At 36.7% G+C, this 17,323-nt stretch overlaps 1 protein-coding gene across 1 annotated transcript in view; it reads left to right on the top strand.

Annotated features, from left to right (window-relative positions):
• Nucleotides 1–17,323, top strand: part of igf1rb (insulin-like growth factor 1b receptor) — a 99,436-nt gene that overhangs the window by 49,022 nt on the left and 33,091 nt on the right. Inside the window, exons 3-5 of the mRNA XM_051900605.1 lie at nucleotides 13,974–14,277; nucleotides 15,236–15,372; nucleotides 15,455–15,599. Of these exons, the coding sequence (XP_051756565.1) occupies nucleotides 13,974–14,277; nucleotides 15,236–15,372; nucleotides 15,455–15,599 (586 nt within the window). The remainder of the gene's footprint in view (nucleotides 1–13,973; nucleotides 14,278–15,235; nucleotides 15,373–15,454; nucleotides 15,600–17,323) is intronic.

Here is a 17,323-nt window from a genome sequence, read left to right as displayed (position 1 = left end):
ACAAACATTTCTGTTTTTATTTGTGTGTAATTATTATTTGTGAAAAAAAAAACAAAAAAAAACAGTTTGATATAATAGCTCTGTTGTAATTGTAACCTCTAATATTATAGTAATGTACCAAATGAGAGGGTTCCCTGTATAGTTTACAGCATTATTTGGGAGAGATTGTTTTTCCTTAATAAAATCAAACTATCGGCATCGGCAGATATAATTCTGAATAATCAGCTATTGGTATTGGCAGAGAAATTTAGTATCGGTGCATCTCTAATTAAAACCATTAAAAAAAGCTTTCTATAGCATAGTGCTATTGTGAATTCACAAAGGCTGTGATTCAATTAAATAAATATATGTCCTGCGGGTTTAATATATATGCCCTTTAATTATTTAAATGCATGTAGGTTATGTGCGTCTCAGAGCGGCTCCGTTCACAGTAAATGCTGCTTCACATGAACTGTTATCATTTACATGCGTGGAACGTCTCAAAATCTCTGCATGTCGTTTGGCCAATATTAAACAAGGATTTGATCTGCTGTAATGTGTGTTAAGTCATTTTAAAGGCTATTGTTTGCTTAGGTCTGTTTTTATTACCACACAAAATATCCAAATACTCGATTAATCGTCAAAATTTGACTCGATTACTAAAATATAATAGTTAGTGACAGCCCTAGGCTAGACACTTTACCAAATAACAGTGCTGGAAGTAACAGTGCTGGAAGCTAGAAGCTTGGTGAGTAAAAAAGCCTGCCACCGCAGGATGGCCTGTACTGCCAGCACCTTTGGCCTCCGTAGAGCATGAAGACAGGAGGAAGCAAAGCAGAGGTGACTGTACAAGCCAAGCCAGGTCTCTTGTGCCAGCTAGCCGGGAATATCCTGCACCATGCCATCCGAAACATCGCAGGACCTCAAACGCCCACGAGTGCAGCAAGCCCTGTATAACGAGGCAAAAAGACACCCACCAGCCTTTCCAGATTCAAACCGCAGACCTGTGACGGGAATACACTTTCAAAAGAGTTACTTATTTCTGTCATTCAGATGCTGTCCTTAATTTATGTCTACATCGCCGTTGGGCTGCGGCTCCGCTTTGAGGGCTGTTTTATTACGCGTGTAGCACTTTCTTTAGAGGATTTGAAAAGTTCACAATGTTTATGTTGTTTTTTTGCATGTAGCAAGGCGTTGGATCACAGGCGTTGAACCATCGACATTAGTCCCTCGTGTTGTCTGGATGATGACTCTGTTATTAGCACTAGTCGCTCTTTGTGAGTCAATCTTAGTGAAGAGAACAGGCTAAATACTATTCATGAAAAAAGACCCTCAGAGCAAGTCAAAAACAGCCACTCTTTTGCAAGACACATGGGGAAAATGGCCCCTGAACACTTCATGTATTTAGGTCTAAAAATCTGGAAATTGTTAGGCAATGTTATGGTAGACTGTTACCTAGCCAACTGTTGGATTTGTAATAACTGTTCAGCCCTCCATCTGCAAGCTGGGATTGAGTACAGTATATGTGAAGGTTTTGGGCTTATTAAAATGGTTTTTACGAGGCACGAGTCCTATTATGTGAGACCAGACAGGTATGAGGTACTCTAATATTGTCAGGTAAAACGGCTTTTACTAGTTTCGCCAGATTTGAGCAGGAGACTAATAAGGACGTTAGAGAAAATGTCAGTGTTAGTCACATCGGACAGTGTCTCCTATTAAAGTCTAATTGATTTTAGTTTGAGGTCATTCGTGTGTTTATTTGTTTATCCAGCGCAGACATAGTCTAGTCATTGGCAGTTTCAGCTGTCCCTTTTTATTGTTGTTCTGTTATAATGTCATCATATCATCCGCTCAATGCATTGACATCTTATTGGCATGTTTTTGATCAGTAAAAACCATTCACAACTTTGTTGATCTTGTAATTTCAGAGTTAAAGGGTTAGTTCACCCAAAAATGAAAATTACCCCATGATTTACTCACCCTCAAGCCATCCTAGGTGTATATGACTCTTCCAAGCATTATAATGGGAGTGAATGGTAACCAAGATTTTGAAGCCTAAAAAAGCACATCCATCCATCATAAAAGTAATCCATACAGCTCCAGGGGGTTAATAAAAGCCTTCTGAAGAGAAGCGAGGCGTTTTTGTAAGAAAAATACCCATATTTATAACTTCATAGGCTATAATCACTATCACTTTGGTAAATGTAATGCATTCTTGCTGAATTAAAAAAAACAAAACATTTTTTTATTGACCCCAAATTTTTCACTGGTAGTGTACATGTTTCACTTTTCATAGCATTTTAGACCCACATAGTGAAGCTGACCTTTGGTGAATGTGTGCTGATTCTACAATGTGAGACTGACTGAGTAAAACGGTAATGAATCTTGTTTTTATCACGCCCAAGCATATTGCGAGTGATGTTTGCCATCTTATATGATAGTGAAACTCTATCAGGTGTCACTCTGGGCTTGTATGCAGTGATGCACTGCCCAGCTGGAGCCCTTTTACAGCTCTGCATATAGTGGTTTATGAACATTATCATCTGAATTTGTTTCTACTATTGGAGAAACATGAGAAGGGTCACAATTTCTGGCTTAACAAATCAGTAACCACATTCATCCTTGGTGATAAAGATAGCAGGTGATGTGTGGTATCGGTTTCTGTAAGTTTTTTTTTTTTTTTTTGCATTGAATGGGTTTTAATAACCAGAATAATAATTATTCATGTATATGTGAATTACATATTACATTCAGAAATAATGTAAAATATCATTAAATGAAACAAAACGTTTACAAACACTGTAAACAAGTATTTTCTTTCCCTCAGTCCACAAATGTAAATTATAGTGATATTCATTATAAACAACATTTATTATAAATTACTTTATTTAAGTTGAAGCAAAAATGTCCCAGAAACATTGCCATCTTGCACTGACGTCATTTGGAGGTAGAGTCTGCGCAGTAGTGATCGTGAGGTGGAGCAAAGACTTTATATACAGAAAGACGGTGCACTCATATTACTATGGATGGGAGAAAGTGCAACTCGTAGTATGGTGGAATAAGTCCCACCTTCTAAATAAAAGAGCCAATCGCCAATTGCTGAAGTCATTGCATCACTACAGCTGCTGTTAGAAGCTCCAATTGCTTTAGAAAAAGTCATTGTTCTGAGATGCGCACTTATAACTGCACATGTGAAGGTCCAGCCTGAAAAATTCATTTTTTTAATGATTTGAGCATTTTGAAACAAAATTTGAGACAGTTGTCAGATTTTATTGGTGATTTTAAATATGAAAATTAATTGTAAGCAGCTTTGGAGAACTAGATGTTTCCCCATTCAAAGAGAAAAGAGCTGCCCGAGAAGCATTTCAAAGATGGCTGCCAAGTGAAATGACTTGCCTTAAAGGGTGTTTGGCTCAAAGTTTGGCTCACGTCACATTCGTTTACACAGAGAGGGTGGGGTTTATGACCTATATTGCAGCCAGACACCGGGGGATGATCGAAACGTTTTGGCTTCACATTTCTAGACGTGTGCGGCACACTTGCTAGCTACACATTTAAGCTGCATCCGAAATCACAAACTCTCTTGAGTAGGTACTTATTTTGAGTAATTACTTCACCAACCACTAAAAAAAGTACATTCTATATATAGAATGAGTGTGTAGTATAAATGTAATCCGGACATTCTACGTTCGCCACGCTGTCATTATTATGTGACCTACCAGAATCAGTTGCGTCGCTTGAATGCCATTCACAACATTTCAGTTGGATAATATTTAAAGCTTTGAAGTGCTGGAAAAAGCGTGAAGCACTTGAAAGTCTTTGGGGAAAAAAAGTGCTTAAATTTCACTCTCAAAAGGTTGTACGAACCCGGAGATGAATAATGTAAAAACATTCAACTATTTCTGCCACAATACCATGGTTACAGTTGGTGTTACTACATTAAATCCATGGTAAATGTTGGTGATTTGTGAATTGAAAAGCCTTCTATAATTTGTTTGTTCATGACACTGTTTCACCTGGTTTCCACGTCAGCTCTGTTTTATCTGATATGGTTTATAACAGAGAATTCTGCACTGAATGTGAATGCTTCTCACTGGATCTCCCAGAGCTGTGTAGTAACATTGTCGCATACTCAAGATCGGCCCACGAGTAAACCTGTTCTGAGCTCTCGCTGTTATTGCTCATAGCTGATAAACTGTCCGCCCAACTCAAACAAGAAGCGCAGTTTTGTTTGCCGTTTGACGTTTCTTATATGCAAAAGAAATTGCAAGCACTCACAGCACTGGCTGTGCTTTGCATTCGTTTCCGACTTTAGACTGACTCTGAGATATATCTCGATAGTTTTGAGTATAACTTGTGTTTTTGCTAAATCCTGCATTTCAAAGTCAGGCTAACTGCACATACACACATCAGTGATGTTGTCGAGGAAGGAACATAATTTCATCCTCCACAAATTTTCATCACTAGATGTGACCTTGAGGTATTAGATTAGATGTCTTTAAGACTTAATAATTGAGAAATATTCTTGAGAACTGGGAGCCATGCATTCCTATTGTTCTCCGTCCCACCGGGGGATGAAAAGAATATTTCAGGTTGGATGTTACACCTTATTCTTTGCACGTTATCTGCTGGTGTCCTCTTGCACACTCTCACTGATGGAGAACGAGAGGGAACACACTGTGCCAGCGCATGCAACCTGTTTTTCTCAGACATGCTGGTTTGTGGCAGCCAAGATCAGCAGTGATGAAAAGACCTCAGATGAACTTGGAGAGTTTCCTGAATTAATAAGGAAGAGGGGCTGAGGTGACGATGTTGACTAAAAATAAAAAAGCCTGAGGCATCCTTTCTGTGCCTCGACTGTCAGCGACATGATGGTGAATGCCGGGAAGAGCAACTCTCCGAGGGGTCTTCTGTGAGAGCTGGCCTAATCTAACAGGGCTTGGCGTTTCCCTTCCCCTCCCCACCACCACCACTGATATGGAGTAATTCAGGAATAGTTCAGCCAAAAATGACAATTCCTCATGTTGTTCTGAATGCCTTTTTTTGGTTTGTAAGACGCATAAAATATTAGGTTAAAGCTATTATGCAAAATTCACTTTTACATGGTGTTTGAACATAAATGTGTGTTGGCAGTGTGTGTAAACAAACACCCTATAATGTTAAAAATCCACAAACTCCTCACTTTTTTTTAATCCCCACAAATCATAAGTGTCTCAGAACATGCAGATTTTAACACATTCCTCAGGCCTCACCCACGACTGCTGACGGACTCTGTCCTATTAGCATAGACCCCGCCCTGAGTGAGCTGTACACAGTCCGCCATGTTTATCTCCTCGCCAGATCAATCAACAGCAGCGTTCAAGTAAGAAATGTATTCTTATTAAAGCTACTAAAGTCATTCAGTCAAAAACAGTGTGTTATTTTCTGTTTTTCTTTTGTTGTTTGGTTCATATTACCAGCAAATATAGCAGTAGGTACTGTATATTGCGCTGCTGTCACTTTCTAATATACACATGCGATTTCTTAACTTGCTGTTTACGTTCACAGATATAACTGACTGTGTTTATGTGGACTTTGTGTTTTTGACATAACCTTGTGTGTATCTGACAATTTAAGCGCAATAAGACATGAAAGAGAACTTAGTTTAATCCTCACATGATGCACTGTATGACAGCCAGCTTTCTGTGCACGTTCTTTGGATGTGTGCACTCAGAAAACCATATATCAGCAGTTTAGACTGATATGGCTTTAAAAAACATGCAGATCATAAACTTTCATGATGACGAAGAACTGCAATGTCATGTGAGCGTGACCGCAGTAGAGATTATGATCAAAAACAAACAGGTGTTTTGTATCTGAGGCACAAACTGTACAAGCTCCGCCCTCTTCTGGAAAGGGGGTGGGGAGCAGCAGCTCATTTGCATTTAAAGACACATGCATGAAAACTGCATGTTTTTCCTTCCACTCAAAAATGGGCATTTACAACATGCTATAATAAATGATCTGTGGGTATTTTAAGCTGAAACTTCACAGACGCATTCTGGGGACACCAGAGACTTATGTTACATCTTGTAAAAAGGGGCATAATAGTTCCCCTTTTAGTTATTCCTTAAAAATCAGTACATAATGTCTAAAATTTTGTTATCATCACACAAAGCTATTGTATGGCTTCAGACTCGGAATAAAGTGCAAAATTTTTTATGGTGCTTCTTTTTATTCTGCTAAACATTTTATGTGTGCCACTGATGAATAAAGTTCATACAGGTTTGCTTCGATGCAAGTGCCTACATGTTATGAAAATCTGAACAGGAATGCAACCAACAGTTATTTGGCCTATTTTGTTTTATTTTGGTTTAGTTTTGTGCCCTGTATTTTATTTCACAAATAAATTTTTTTTGCGCTTTCTGATTTGTTTTGAATTGTTCCAGAAACAGTTATTGGAATCTGTTTAGTTTAGTTATTCCTATACAGGTTTGGAACGACATGAGGGTGAGTAAATTATGACAGAATTTTCATTTTTTTCTGAACTAATGTCACACATAGAGTACTGATAGGAGTGAGCAAGTAAAACAAATGTTATGCTTTATGAATCAAAAGATTTGTGAAGAAATGCAGCTTGTGCATCTTTAGCATGATGGAACAAAACAATGTAGATTATGGTTTGGCCGGACAGGGTTAAACGGATGTCTGCGTTTCTGTGGTGAACGCAGTGTGGATGGCTTTAGCAGGGCTAGCCCAAAAAAGTTTTAATTACAATACTGTGGTTGCAATAAAAAGCTGTGAATCTTTGATCGGTTGTTATGTCAGCATTACTATTTGTTCTTGTGGAAATTACATGACAATGTCAATACGAAGTGCAAGCATTTAGTTGTGGTTTTGCTTTGACAAGTACCTAAATGTTATGTAAATTTATTTTTATTTATTTTTTATTTTTTATTTTTTTATTTTGACAAATACAACACATTTATTTATTTAATTTTTTACACTCTCTGATTTGTTTTGAAATGTTCTGAAAACATTTATTGGGATCTGCTTAGTCATATATTCCAATTTTCCTGTGAATATATACAAAAAGCCATGTGTTGTTGACATGGAAAACTGCACAGCTGGCTGGTCCCACAACTGCAAATCAACTTGACCAGCATGGTAGGAATCACTCCTGCTTGCTAAACGTCCCTGCAGCTGGATGCAAAGAAAATAACAATGCAAATCGGTTCTCAGATTCAGACTGAGTCAAATCCAGACCGAAATTAAACAATTTTAGGTCTGGATTTGACTCCTGACACACTTATGTGGTATTGTATAAGAAATTATATTGTAATTGTTAATATTTTAGCTAAATGCAACAGGCTTTTCTCTGCAAAGTCCCAGCCTAAAACACTTCACTTCAATTCATATTCCTCTTGCTATTAATAATCATAAAAACGGAGAGAAAAAATATGAGTCTAGCTTGTTTCCTGAGGGCCCAGGTGTTCATATTGGATCTGTTATTGTGTGAGGACAGACAGTAATCTGAGAGTTGATCAGCTCCCGGATGGAGAGAGAACATCCAAGATTTACTTAGCCAGGTGTTCATTGTCATTCACCTGCAGCACACGAGGGGTATGAAGAATCTACATGGTCCAAGAGTTTTATGCTCACAAGTGCATTGGACTACATTGGTTGTAGAGTTTCTTTCAAACACTCCCGTGTGAATCTGTGAAGTGAAGAGCATCACTGATGAATATTTACAATGTTTTTGAAGCGTTGATCATTGTAGCATATCACAGAGATATCCGATGAGCACGTCAACAAAATGGCCAATCAGAGGTGTTTACGAATCCGCTCAACAGTGCTCAAAGTGTCATATTTTTAAAATTTCACTTGCGAAGGAAGAGAAATGTAATGTAATGTTGGTAATGTTTTAACCATTAAAGGGTTAGTTCACCCAAAAATGAAATTTCGAAACACTTATCACATAAAGAAGCCTTGTTTACTGAAATCAGGTGACTTTGGCGCTCCGAACCACTGATTCAAAACAAAAGATTCGTAAAGCTTCATGAAGCAGTGTTTTGAAATCGTCCATCACTAGATATTGTTAAATAAAGTTGTGTTTTTTTTGGTGAAAAAAGTAACTCGTATCAAGTAACTCGAATTACATAATCAGATTACTTTTTCAATTTACAACAAAATATGTTACTTTTTCAAATAAACGTGAACATTACTCATCTCACTTGCATGAAAACAATCAGTAATCCTTAAAATGAATAAAAATAGTGAAATGCAATTTCACTCTGTATCCTATTCTTCTTTAATCCAGAATAGCAGCACAGCTGAAAGGTTTGTTTGAGCTGCGCCCTCTACTGTACAGGTGTAAATATGCATTTCCTTCAGCCTGAGGCTTCTTCATTTTACTTTTGGTGTGAAACGGCCTTAACATTTGCCAAAAATAGAACTTGTTTGTTGTTATTAAAAAAAAAAAAAAAAAACAAGCAAGCCCAGCCCAGGTGAGAGAAAGTAACGCAAAAGTAATGTAACGCATTACTTTTCATAGTAAGTAACTAAGTAATGCAATTAGTTACTTTTTTAGAGAGTAACGCAATATTGTAATGCATTACTTTTAAAAGTAACTTTCCCCAACGCTGCTGTTCAAATGTTTTGGGTCAATAAGATTTTTTTAAAGGAATAAATACTTTTATTCAGCATGTATGCATTAAATTGATCAAAAGTGACAGTAAAAACATGTTACAAATGATTTATATTTCAATTAAATGCTGTCCTTTGGAACATTCTATTCATCAAAGAATCCTGAAAAAAACAACAACATAAAATAATTCATAAAATATGATGCAGCGCAACTGTTTTCAACAGTGATAATAATCAGAAATGTTTCTTGAGCAGGAAATCGATGATTTCTGAAGGATCATGGTATTAATATTACAGTTTTTTTTGTACTTTTGTTCAAATAAATGCTCTCGGTGAGCATAACAGGTTTCTTTTAAAAACATGAAAATATCTTACCAACCCCAAACGCTTGGGGTTTTATAATGTTATATATTTAAGTTTATATATATATATATATATATAACTATATTTTCCTGTCACAATAGGAATTAATGTAATTTCACACTGTATTTATGTACAATGTTGTGGTTTTCTGGTAAAGAACTAGTTTAGCAACTAAAGGCTGTAGGCTCAAATATCAAAAAAGAGCATGAATTATCACATTGTGCCCTTGAGAAAACAACATCTGCTATATAAATTGAAGTGTAGATTATCTATCAGTAATGTGCATCAAAGTAGTGTTAACTATTCTATTTAAAGATGATTTCTGAGCCTAAACTTGTTGGTAAAGGACGTAGAAACGCCCTGACAAAGGCGCTCAGTCAAGGGTGTCTGGTTCTGGTTTGTTTTTTTCCGTGTTTAGACTAACTGAGATTCCAGCATGGTGGCCTTGTGAATACTCCACCGTAAGTGTCCTTAGCTGAAGATGGCATATCTCAGTCAGCCAAAATTAGCTGGGTTGTCTTCGTTCTGACCTGATGCTAGCTGAAATGGTGCTTTGCAGTAACTGGAAGTGAAACAGATAGTTTTCTGGATGTTTTTATGTTTTAACTAAAATGTAGGTGTCCTAAACTGAACGGCTGACTCGCTTGTCAAGAATTTGCTCTTTGAACGCTGTTTGCGATCAAGAATAACATCTCAGACACACATTAAGCCTCAGGCTAGTGTTTTTTTTGCATGCGTTATCATTTAACTCTTATTTACTAGTGTCCTCAAAGACAACTGTTGCATGTAAACTACAGCTTGAATGTGTTTTTGCATCCAGCTTTTATCCCTGTTCTCTCCTTGGCGTTGCTCGACCTCGCTGTAAGGTTATCTGAAGAGACCCTCCCTAAAAACCATCAGACCTTTGCCGCTGTGGAAAGGCCAACATTTATGAAAAATGAAAATAAATAGTCTTTCTTTGGCTTTTCTGAGATATGTGAGATGTCTATCCATGGTCATTTGGAAAGCGAGCTCCCTGCCTGTTCAAGACTGTAGTATGAGCGCGTAAGGAAAGATCAGGAAGGCTGAGTTTCTCTGTTCTAAATGTAGGCCATTCTTGTACTAAAGCTGGTGTTTTCCTTGCTGGTGCTCTGACCTGAATCAGTTTTTCCTCTCCCCTGTTACAATGCGCTCTTATTTAGAATGATAGCAGAGGACTCTGGTCGAATTATACATAGTCTCGGTCGGATGGAATATGCGGACTGGATTTGTTTGTAAAGTGGACCTGGAATGAACAATTAATGTGTCGCCTGTGCCATATGAGAATAGGGGAAAAGAGAGATGAGCACAGGAAAACTCACTGTTTATGTGTGACTGTGTGTTTTGCAAGATCACAAATACTTTTTTTCATGAAGTGTCAATTTTTTTCTATACTGAAATTGTTTTTATGGGGCATTTATTAACCTATATGTTGGATTTAGTTTAGTTTGTTTGGAAGGGTTTATTTAGACATTTATTAACATTATGGAATATTTTGTATGTATGTTAGTTGGTTAGTTAGGAAGGGTGGTAATATTTTTTTCCCTGTAATTATTTTTCATGAACATTTATTAACACATGCGATGGATTATTTTTTCTTACTATGTATGTATGTATGTATGGGTAACACTTTACAATAAGGTCTCAGTTGTTAACATTAGTTAATAACTAACATGAACTAACAATGAACATTACAGCACCATTAAGTTATTTGAACTTATTTCTTCTCTTTAACTCCAATTGTCATGACAAGTTTTGGATTTTGAACTCAAGCTTAAAATTTTTTAAAAATTAAACTTAAAGTAATCTGTTGTCTTAACTATTTGTGAGTTGAAACAAAGGTTATCTTCAAGTTGAGTTAACTTATGTTTAGTTGAGTTCACTCACATTTTAAGGCAGCAGGTGAACTTTCATTTCTAAGTTTAACCAGCTGGAAATGTTTTATATTAATGTTTATTTATTAATTTTTGTTAATGTAAGTTAATAAAAATCCAGCTGTTCATAGTTTGTTCATGTTAGTTCACAGTGCATAAACTAATGTTAACAAATACAACATTTGATTTTTAGTAAATGTTGAAATTAATTTTAACTATTGGATTAATTTATTATCTTATAAGATTAATAAATGCTGTAGAAGTATTGTTAACTCTCATTTCATGTTAACTAATGTTAACTAATGAAACCTTATTGTAAAGTGTTACTGTATTAGTTAGTTTTATTTCATTTTATAAATTTATTTTAGTTTATTTGGAAGGGTGGCAATATTACTGAAATTGTTTTTCAGGGATGTTTATTAGCACATATGCTGGATTACTTTATTATTTTCTTAATGTTTATTTATTCATTCCCCATGGAATTATTTTTCAGGGGCATCTATAAACATACATTTTGGATAATGTTTTTCTTACTATTTAGTTAGTTATTAGTTTATTTGAAAGGGATAATACAGAATGATTTAGTTACATGAAATTTCATGCAACCAGATGCTCTGTATATTGGCTTCTAGCAAGTAGCTAATTTGCAGCCTCGGTTAGAAAAAATAAGAACAATTTAAATGAGAATTCATTGAGAATTGACACTTTCCAACACTTTAATCAATTAGCATAATTAAAATTATTTCTCAAAATGAACAATGCTGCATATAAAATATACGGTTGTCACAACACTCATTTATTAATATAAAGTTTCCTTAACTTTTTTTTTTAATTGTGTATATAATGTGACTTTGGTAGCTTTGCCTCAAGTTAACGTTGGATAATACTGTAGTCTTTCTCAACATGCCAATGCGTTTAATGATGATTGGGTCATTTGTTTTGATAAAGTAGTTTTTTGGCAAATGGGAATGTATACATAAAAGAATACTTTGACTCTGGTGAAGTATGTGCTTGTACTTGTTTGTGAACTGTACAGCATCGTATCCTTGGGGCTGTTGGCAGCAACCTTTATCAGTCAAGCTTGAAAGACACTACGAAGGTTGAGAAGAAATAGACAGTAATGGAGAGAGGACGTGCGATCACACGACCCTGACTCAGAGCCTCAAACCGCTTGGGCTTAAGCCAGGCTTTTAACCTCACAGCCGGGTTATGAAATTAACAAACTTTATTTGAGCTTGCATTTGAGCATTATTTGAGACTTGACTTCCTGAATGTTGTAAAGTGGTTAAAATAAGTTGATGATCTGAAAGCAGAATGCAAAGCAGATAGATCTAATTTTACTCATCACTCTCTGTGTATCGCTTTTCTCATTAATCTCACAATTCACTGCAAAGAAGCAATTTTCTAAAAATTATTTAGACTATTTTCACATTTTCCAACCAAATTCTCAGTACTGTAATGCAAAAATATGTATTATTTCAAGTTGTATATTATATAATTGTATATTGTTTATTTTTACACTGTGATTGATAGTGTTTAATTAATTTAAAAATTTTTCGTCTGTTTTAATTTAAAGTCATTACCTGAACATAATGATTTCTGTATGAGAATGAGAAAAACATTAATAATTTTTTTTTTGGTCAAATATGACATTTCTTTGTGAGAATTACTCATAAGCAATAATATCTAACAAAAGTAAATGATATAAACCTTCTAATATTGCAGGAGACTATGGAACAGTTTCATCTCTAATGCTGTAAAATCAAACTTTATTGTCTGAGGATGTTTTTTTAATTTGATGGATTCATAAACACAAAGCTCTGTCATGAAACTCTAGATGACGCAGGCTAATAGGTCCTTAACTCAATCTACTTGCAATCACATTATTCTCTATAGAGCACAGCTAATTGGTTCCTGCTGTATCAGTAGCCAATGAGCTTGCATGCTCAACCTTCAAATACTTGGTTAGCATTTGCCTTAGCAATGCAGCCCTTTCAGAAACCCTCCACCTTCCCCAGCTCCACCTGTATAGATCTGCTACGGGTAATCCATATACGCTATATTGTACAGCAGCAGCATGTCTTACTTGCTCACATCAGTGTGCTGTGAATGTATTGGCAGTAGCAAGTCCCGTACTTGCTCTGCAGCAGCAGCAGCAATAGACAGCAGCAGCAGCAATAACATCCACCACCAGCAATATTAACCAGCAGCAGCAGCAGAAATAACAGCAGCAGCAGCAATAAACAGTAGTAGCAATAGCAGCAGCAGCAGCAGCAATAATAACCAGCAGCAGCAGCAACAATCAACAGCAGTAGCAGCAATAACAGCAGCAATAATAACCAACAGCAGCAGCAATGACAGCAGCAGCAATAATAACCAGCAGCAACAGTAGCCATAATAACCAGCAGCAGCAATAACAGCAGCAGCAGCAGCAATAACCAACAACAGCAGTAGCAGCAGCAATAAAAGCAGCAGCAACAATAACCAGCAGCAGCAGCAGCAATAACCAACAACAGCAGTAGCAGCAGCAATAAAAGCAGCAGCAACAATAACCAACAGCAGCAGCAGCAGCAACAGTAGCCATAATAACCAGCAGCAGCAGAAGCAGCAATAATAACCAACAGCAGCAGCAGCAATAATAACCAACAGCAGCAGCAACAATAACCAATGGCAGCAGCAGCAGCAGCAACAATAACCAACAACAGCAGCAGCAACAATAACCAACAGCAGCAGCAGCAATAATCAACAGCAGCAGCAGCAGCAGCAATAATCAACAGCAGCAGCAGAAGCAATAATCAACAGCAGCAGCAGCAATAACCAGTGGCAGCAGCAATAATAACCAGTAGCAGCAGCAATAACAGCAGCAACAGTAGCCATAATAACCAGCAGCAGCAGCAATAATAACCAACAGCAGCAGTATAGCAGATCTATTCCTTCAAGACCAAATATAATAATGTTGTCAAACCCATTACCTATGCCAAACACTCCAATAGTTGTCATGACAGAACCTATTTTCTACACAAATACATTAAAAGTTTTTAATTGAATGTAGTTTTCTTGTCCCAAACCCATAAATATTCATATCAACATTTTCCTTCCTGTGATTCCCTCCAGTTTGTCCGAAGTGGTGTGGACAGCGGGCGTGTACTGATTCGGGCGAGTGCTGCCACCCCCAGTGTCTGGGCAGCTGCACCGTGCCTGACAATGACAGGGCCTGTGCCGCCTGCCAGCACTACTATCACGAGGGCCGCTGCGTGGAGGACTGCCCGGCGGGCACGTTCAAGTTTGAGGGCTGGCGTTGCATCACCATGGACTTCTGCTCCAAGGTCCACCTGCCTGATTATGACCGTTTCGTGATCCACGGAGGAGAGTGTATGTCTGACTGTCCACCCGGCTTCACGCGCGATGGGAACCAGAGGTACGAAGGCTTGTAACATATTTTGAAAGCATGCATTTAATAAATGGTTATAATTTTGTGAAAATGGGTTAATTTAAAGCATGAATTTGAGTAAGCATTTTTTTTATTATTATTATTTTATTTTTATTATTTAATCTGGTAAGTGTATGTGCAAAGTTTGCGGTCCGTACATTTTTTTTTTATTATTTTATTTATTTTTTTAAGAAATTAATACTTTTATTCAGCAAGGATACATTAAATTGATCAAAAGTGACAGTAAAAACATTATGTTACCAAAGATTTCTTTTTCAAATAAGTGCTGTTCTTTTGAACTTTCTAGTCATTAAAGAATCCTGAAAAAAGGTATCACGGTTTCCACAAAAATATGAAGCAGCACAACTGTTTTCAACATTGATAATGATCAGAAATGTTTCTTGAGCTGCAAATCAGCATATTAGAATGATTTCTGAAGGATCATGTGACACTGAAGACTGAAAGTTCAGCTTTATCATCACAGGAATACATTACACTAAATTATATTAAAGTATAAAACATTTATTTTAAACTGTAATAATACAGTATTGACAGCTCTCTGAATACTTGACAAAATAAATACATTTTATTTCAGTAAACTAATTTGATAATACTTTCAGCTACCATTAAGACTAGTGTTAAAATCCATTATACAGAATTCATCCCCCACAATCGGTGCAGAAAAATCTGACAAAATTGTGCAGATCCTGTACACCGACAAAGCAGTCCCTACTGAAAAATGTTTCCTAGTTAAACTCATAAATCCCAGTTCTGATTAACTCGGAACAAACCAATCATGTTCTTTTGTCGGTCGGAAAGAGCGAAAAACTTCAGCTTTCACTGAACTGAAGGTCACATGATAAGGTGAAAGTGAGAAATTTGGTTATCTCTGTTGGTTTTGTGGTGACACTTTCTGATCATCCTTTTGTCCCTGTGTGTCTGACAGCATGTTCTGCACTGCCTGTGACGGCCTATGTGACAAGGTCTGTGATGAAAAGGTCATTGACTCAGTGGACGCGGCTCAGTCCCTCAAGGGCTGCACCGTTATCAAAGGCAACCTGCATATCAACATCCGCCGTGGCAGTGAGTACCTGCGGCACAGCAGCTTCTGTAAGACTGATGCAGTTAGCGTACTGCTCACTGACACTCTTTTCCATCTCTCTAGCTAACATAGCTTCGGAGTTGGAGAACTTCCTGGGACTCATCAAGACAGTGACGGGATACATTAAGATACGTTCATCACACACCCTGAGCTCTCTCTCCTTCCTCAAGAGCCTCAGAAACATCCATGGAGAGGAACTTTGGGACGAGTAAGATGGAAATTTTACTCTTTACTCTTTGTCTGTCCACACTTTGCCAATTTTCAATCCGCTTTGTATGTCGGTATCAGGGATGGGCAACTTTGATGATGACGAGGGCCAGCATTTTTCTCTTTTATAAGAAGGGGTCATATTACTAATCAAGACTCACACAATTTACACTGTTCTATTCAATTTTCTTTTTGAGGGAAATCAGAGTACAATTAGTGCAATGCGTTTTTAAAGATTGTATTAACTATAAAACTTGTGCCAGTTGAAATGGCAACTTTAATGTCAATTGACAAGCAAATGTAAACTTCTCAATTGCATTGCCTGTAAATTTGCAACAAACAAATTTACAATTTTGTCAATCCTATTTTTGCCTACAGAACATACTCAACCAACCGTCAAAGAACTTTTAAAAAGTGCTTCAGAAAATTGTTATTCCAAATGGTTAGTGGTTTACTGGTTATGTTATTAAACCTTTGACATTTTACAATGAAGCGGGAGTCAGGCATTGTTGATTATAAGGGTGTATGTATCTACGAAATTCCACACGGAATTAACATCAAACTTTTCCTTAAACCGAATGGGTCCCGTGCGTCATAGAAGAAATGTGTAATTTAATTCAATCCCTGTTTGTTTACTGTTATCCCATTTTCAAGACACATCAAAACATGCCTCTCTATGCAGTGTTGTTACGAAAGACTAAACTGAGCTCTGGGAACGCTTTTAGAGACAAATATAAACAAACAAGCCCTCCATCCACATATTTAACATTTATAAGTCTGCTCCTTTAACATTCCCTTTAACATGCATCATCAAACAAACGTCAGAACTGTAATATAGCTGTTTGATAAATACAGCAAATAGAGCATGTGTGTTATATCGACTTGACAGTGTCTTTAAACTAATAAATATAAGAGTATCAGAGTGTGTCAGATTAAAGCTTTCCGGTGTGCTGTAGGGTCAAGAGAAACACTTGCTTTCAATGCAGATGAAGTGCTTGCTTTTACTGAAGCTGTTAATCTTTTATGATCATTTATGTCAATTCTGGTGAATCATCAGCATATATATCCTGTGAAGTAATGGCCATAATGTCCTGCAGCTACATACACACCGAGTTCAGGTATTTATGGGAGCGACACTCGCACTGTACATCTGAATTCACTCCTCAGTTTCAGATAGTGATATCTGCATATTCTTTAAATCATAGTGTGGTGCAAAACCAGTCTAGCTGTTAATGAAAAGATGGAGGTATGTGTATTGACTAATAATTCACAATTTTTGACACCATTTTGTCTCTCGCCACTGAAGTTTCTTGCAATGGAAGAAGTTTCTTTGCTGAAGTGGTCAATGGATAAACTATATGTTACAGTTGAGAGAACACACACTGTTTCAAAGGACAGCTTTCACACAATCATGAAAAAGCTGAAAATATAACGGAATTTGGAAATTGTGATTTATAGTACTGGAAAAGCCATGAAATAATCTAAAACTTCTTTAGTAATTTTTTGGTAACACTTTATTTTAAGGTGACGTAATTACATGTTACTACATGTACTTACTATAGTAATAACAGTAAATTATGCATAATTACAAGTAACTAACCCTAAACCAAACCCTTACCATAACTCTATAGTAAGCACATGTAGGTAATTAATATTACTCAGTGCTGCTTATTTGAGTAAGTACAATGTAACTATGCCACCTTAAAATAAAGTGTAACCATTTTT

This window comes from Ctenopharyngodon idella, chromosome 7 (genome assembly GCF_019924925.1).
Source record: "Ctenopharyngodon idella isolate HZGC_01 chromosome 7, HZGC01, whole genome shotgun sequence".
Lineage (NCBI taxonomy): Eukaryota > Metazoa > Chordata > Actinopteri > Cypriniformes > Xenocyprididae > Ctenopharyngodon > Ctenopharyngodon idella.
Note: the sequence above shows the minus strand (reverse complement) of the source record. Positions and strands in the feature narration are given on the sequence as shown.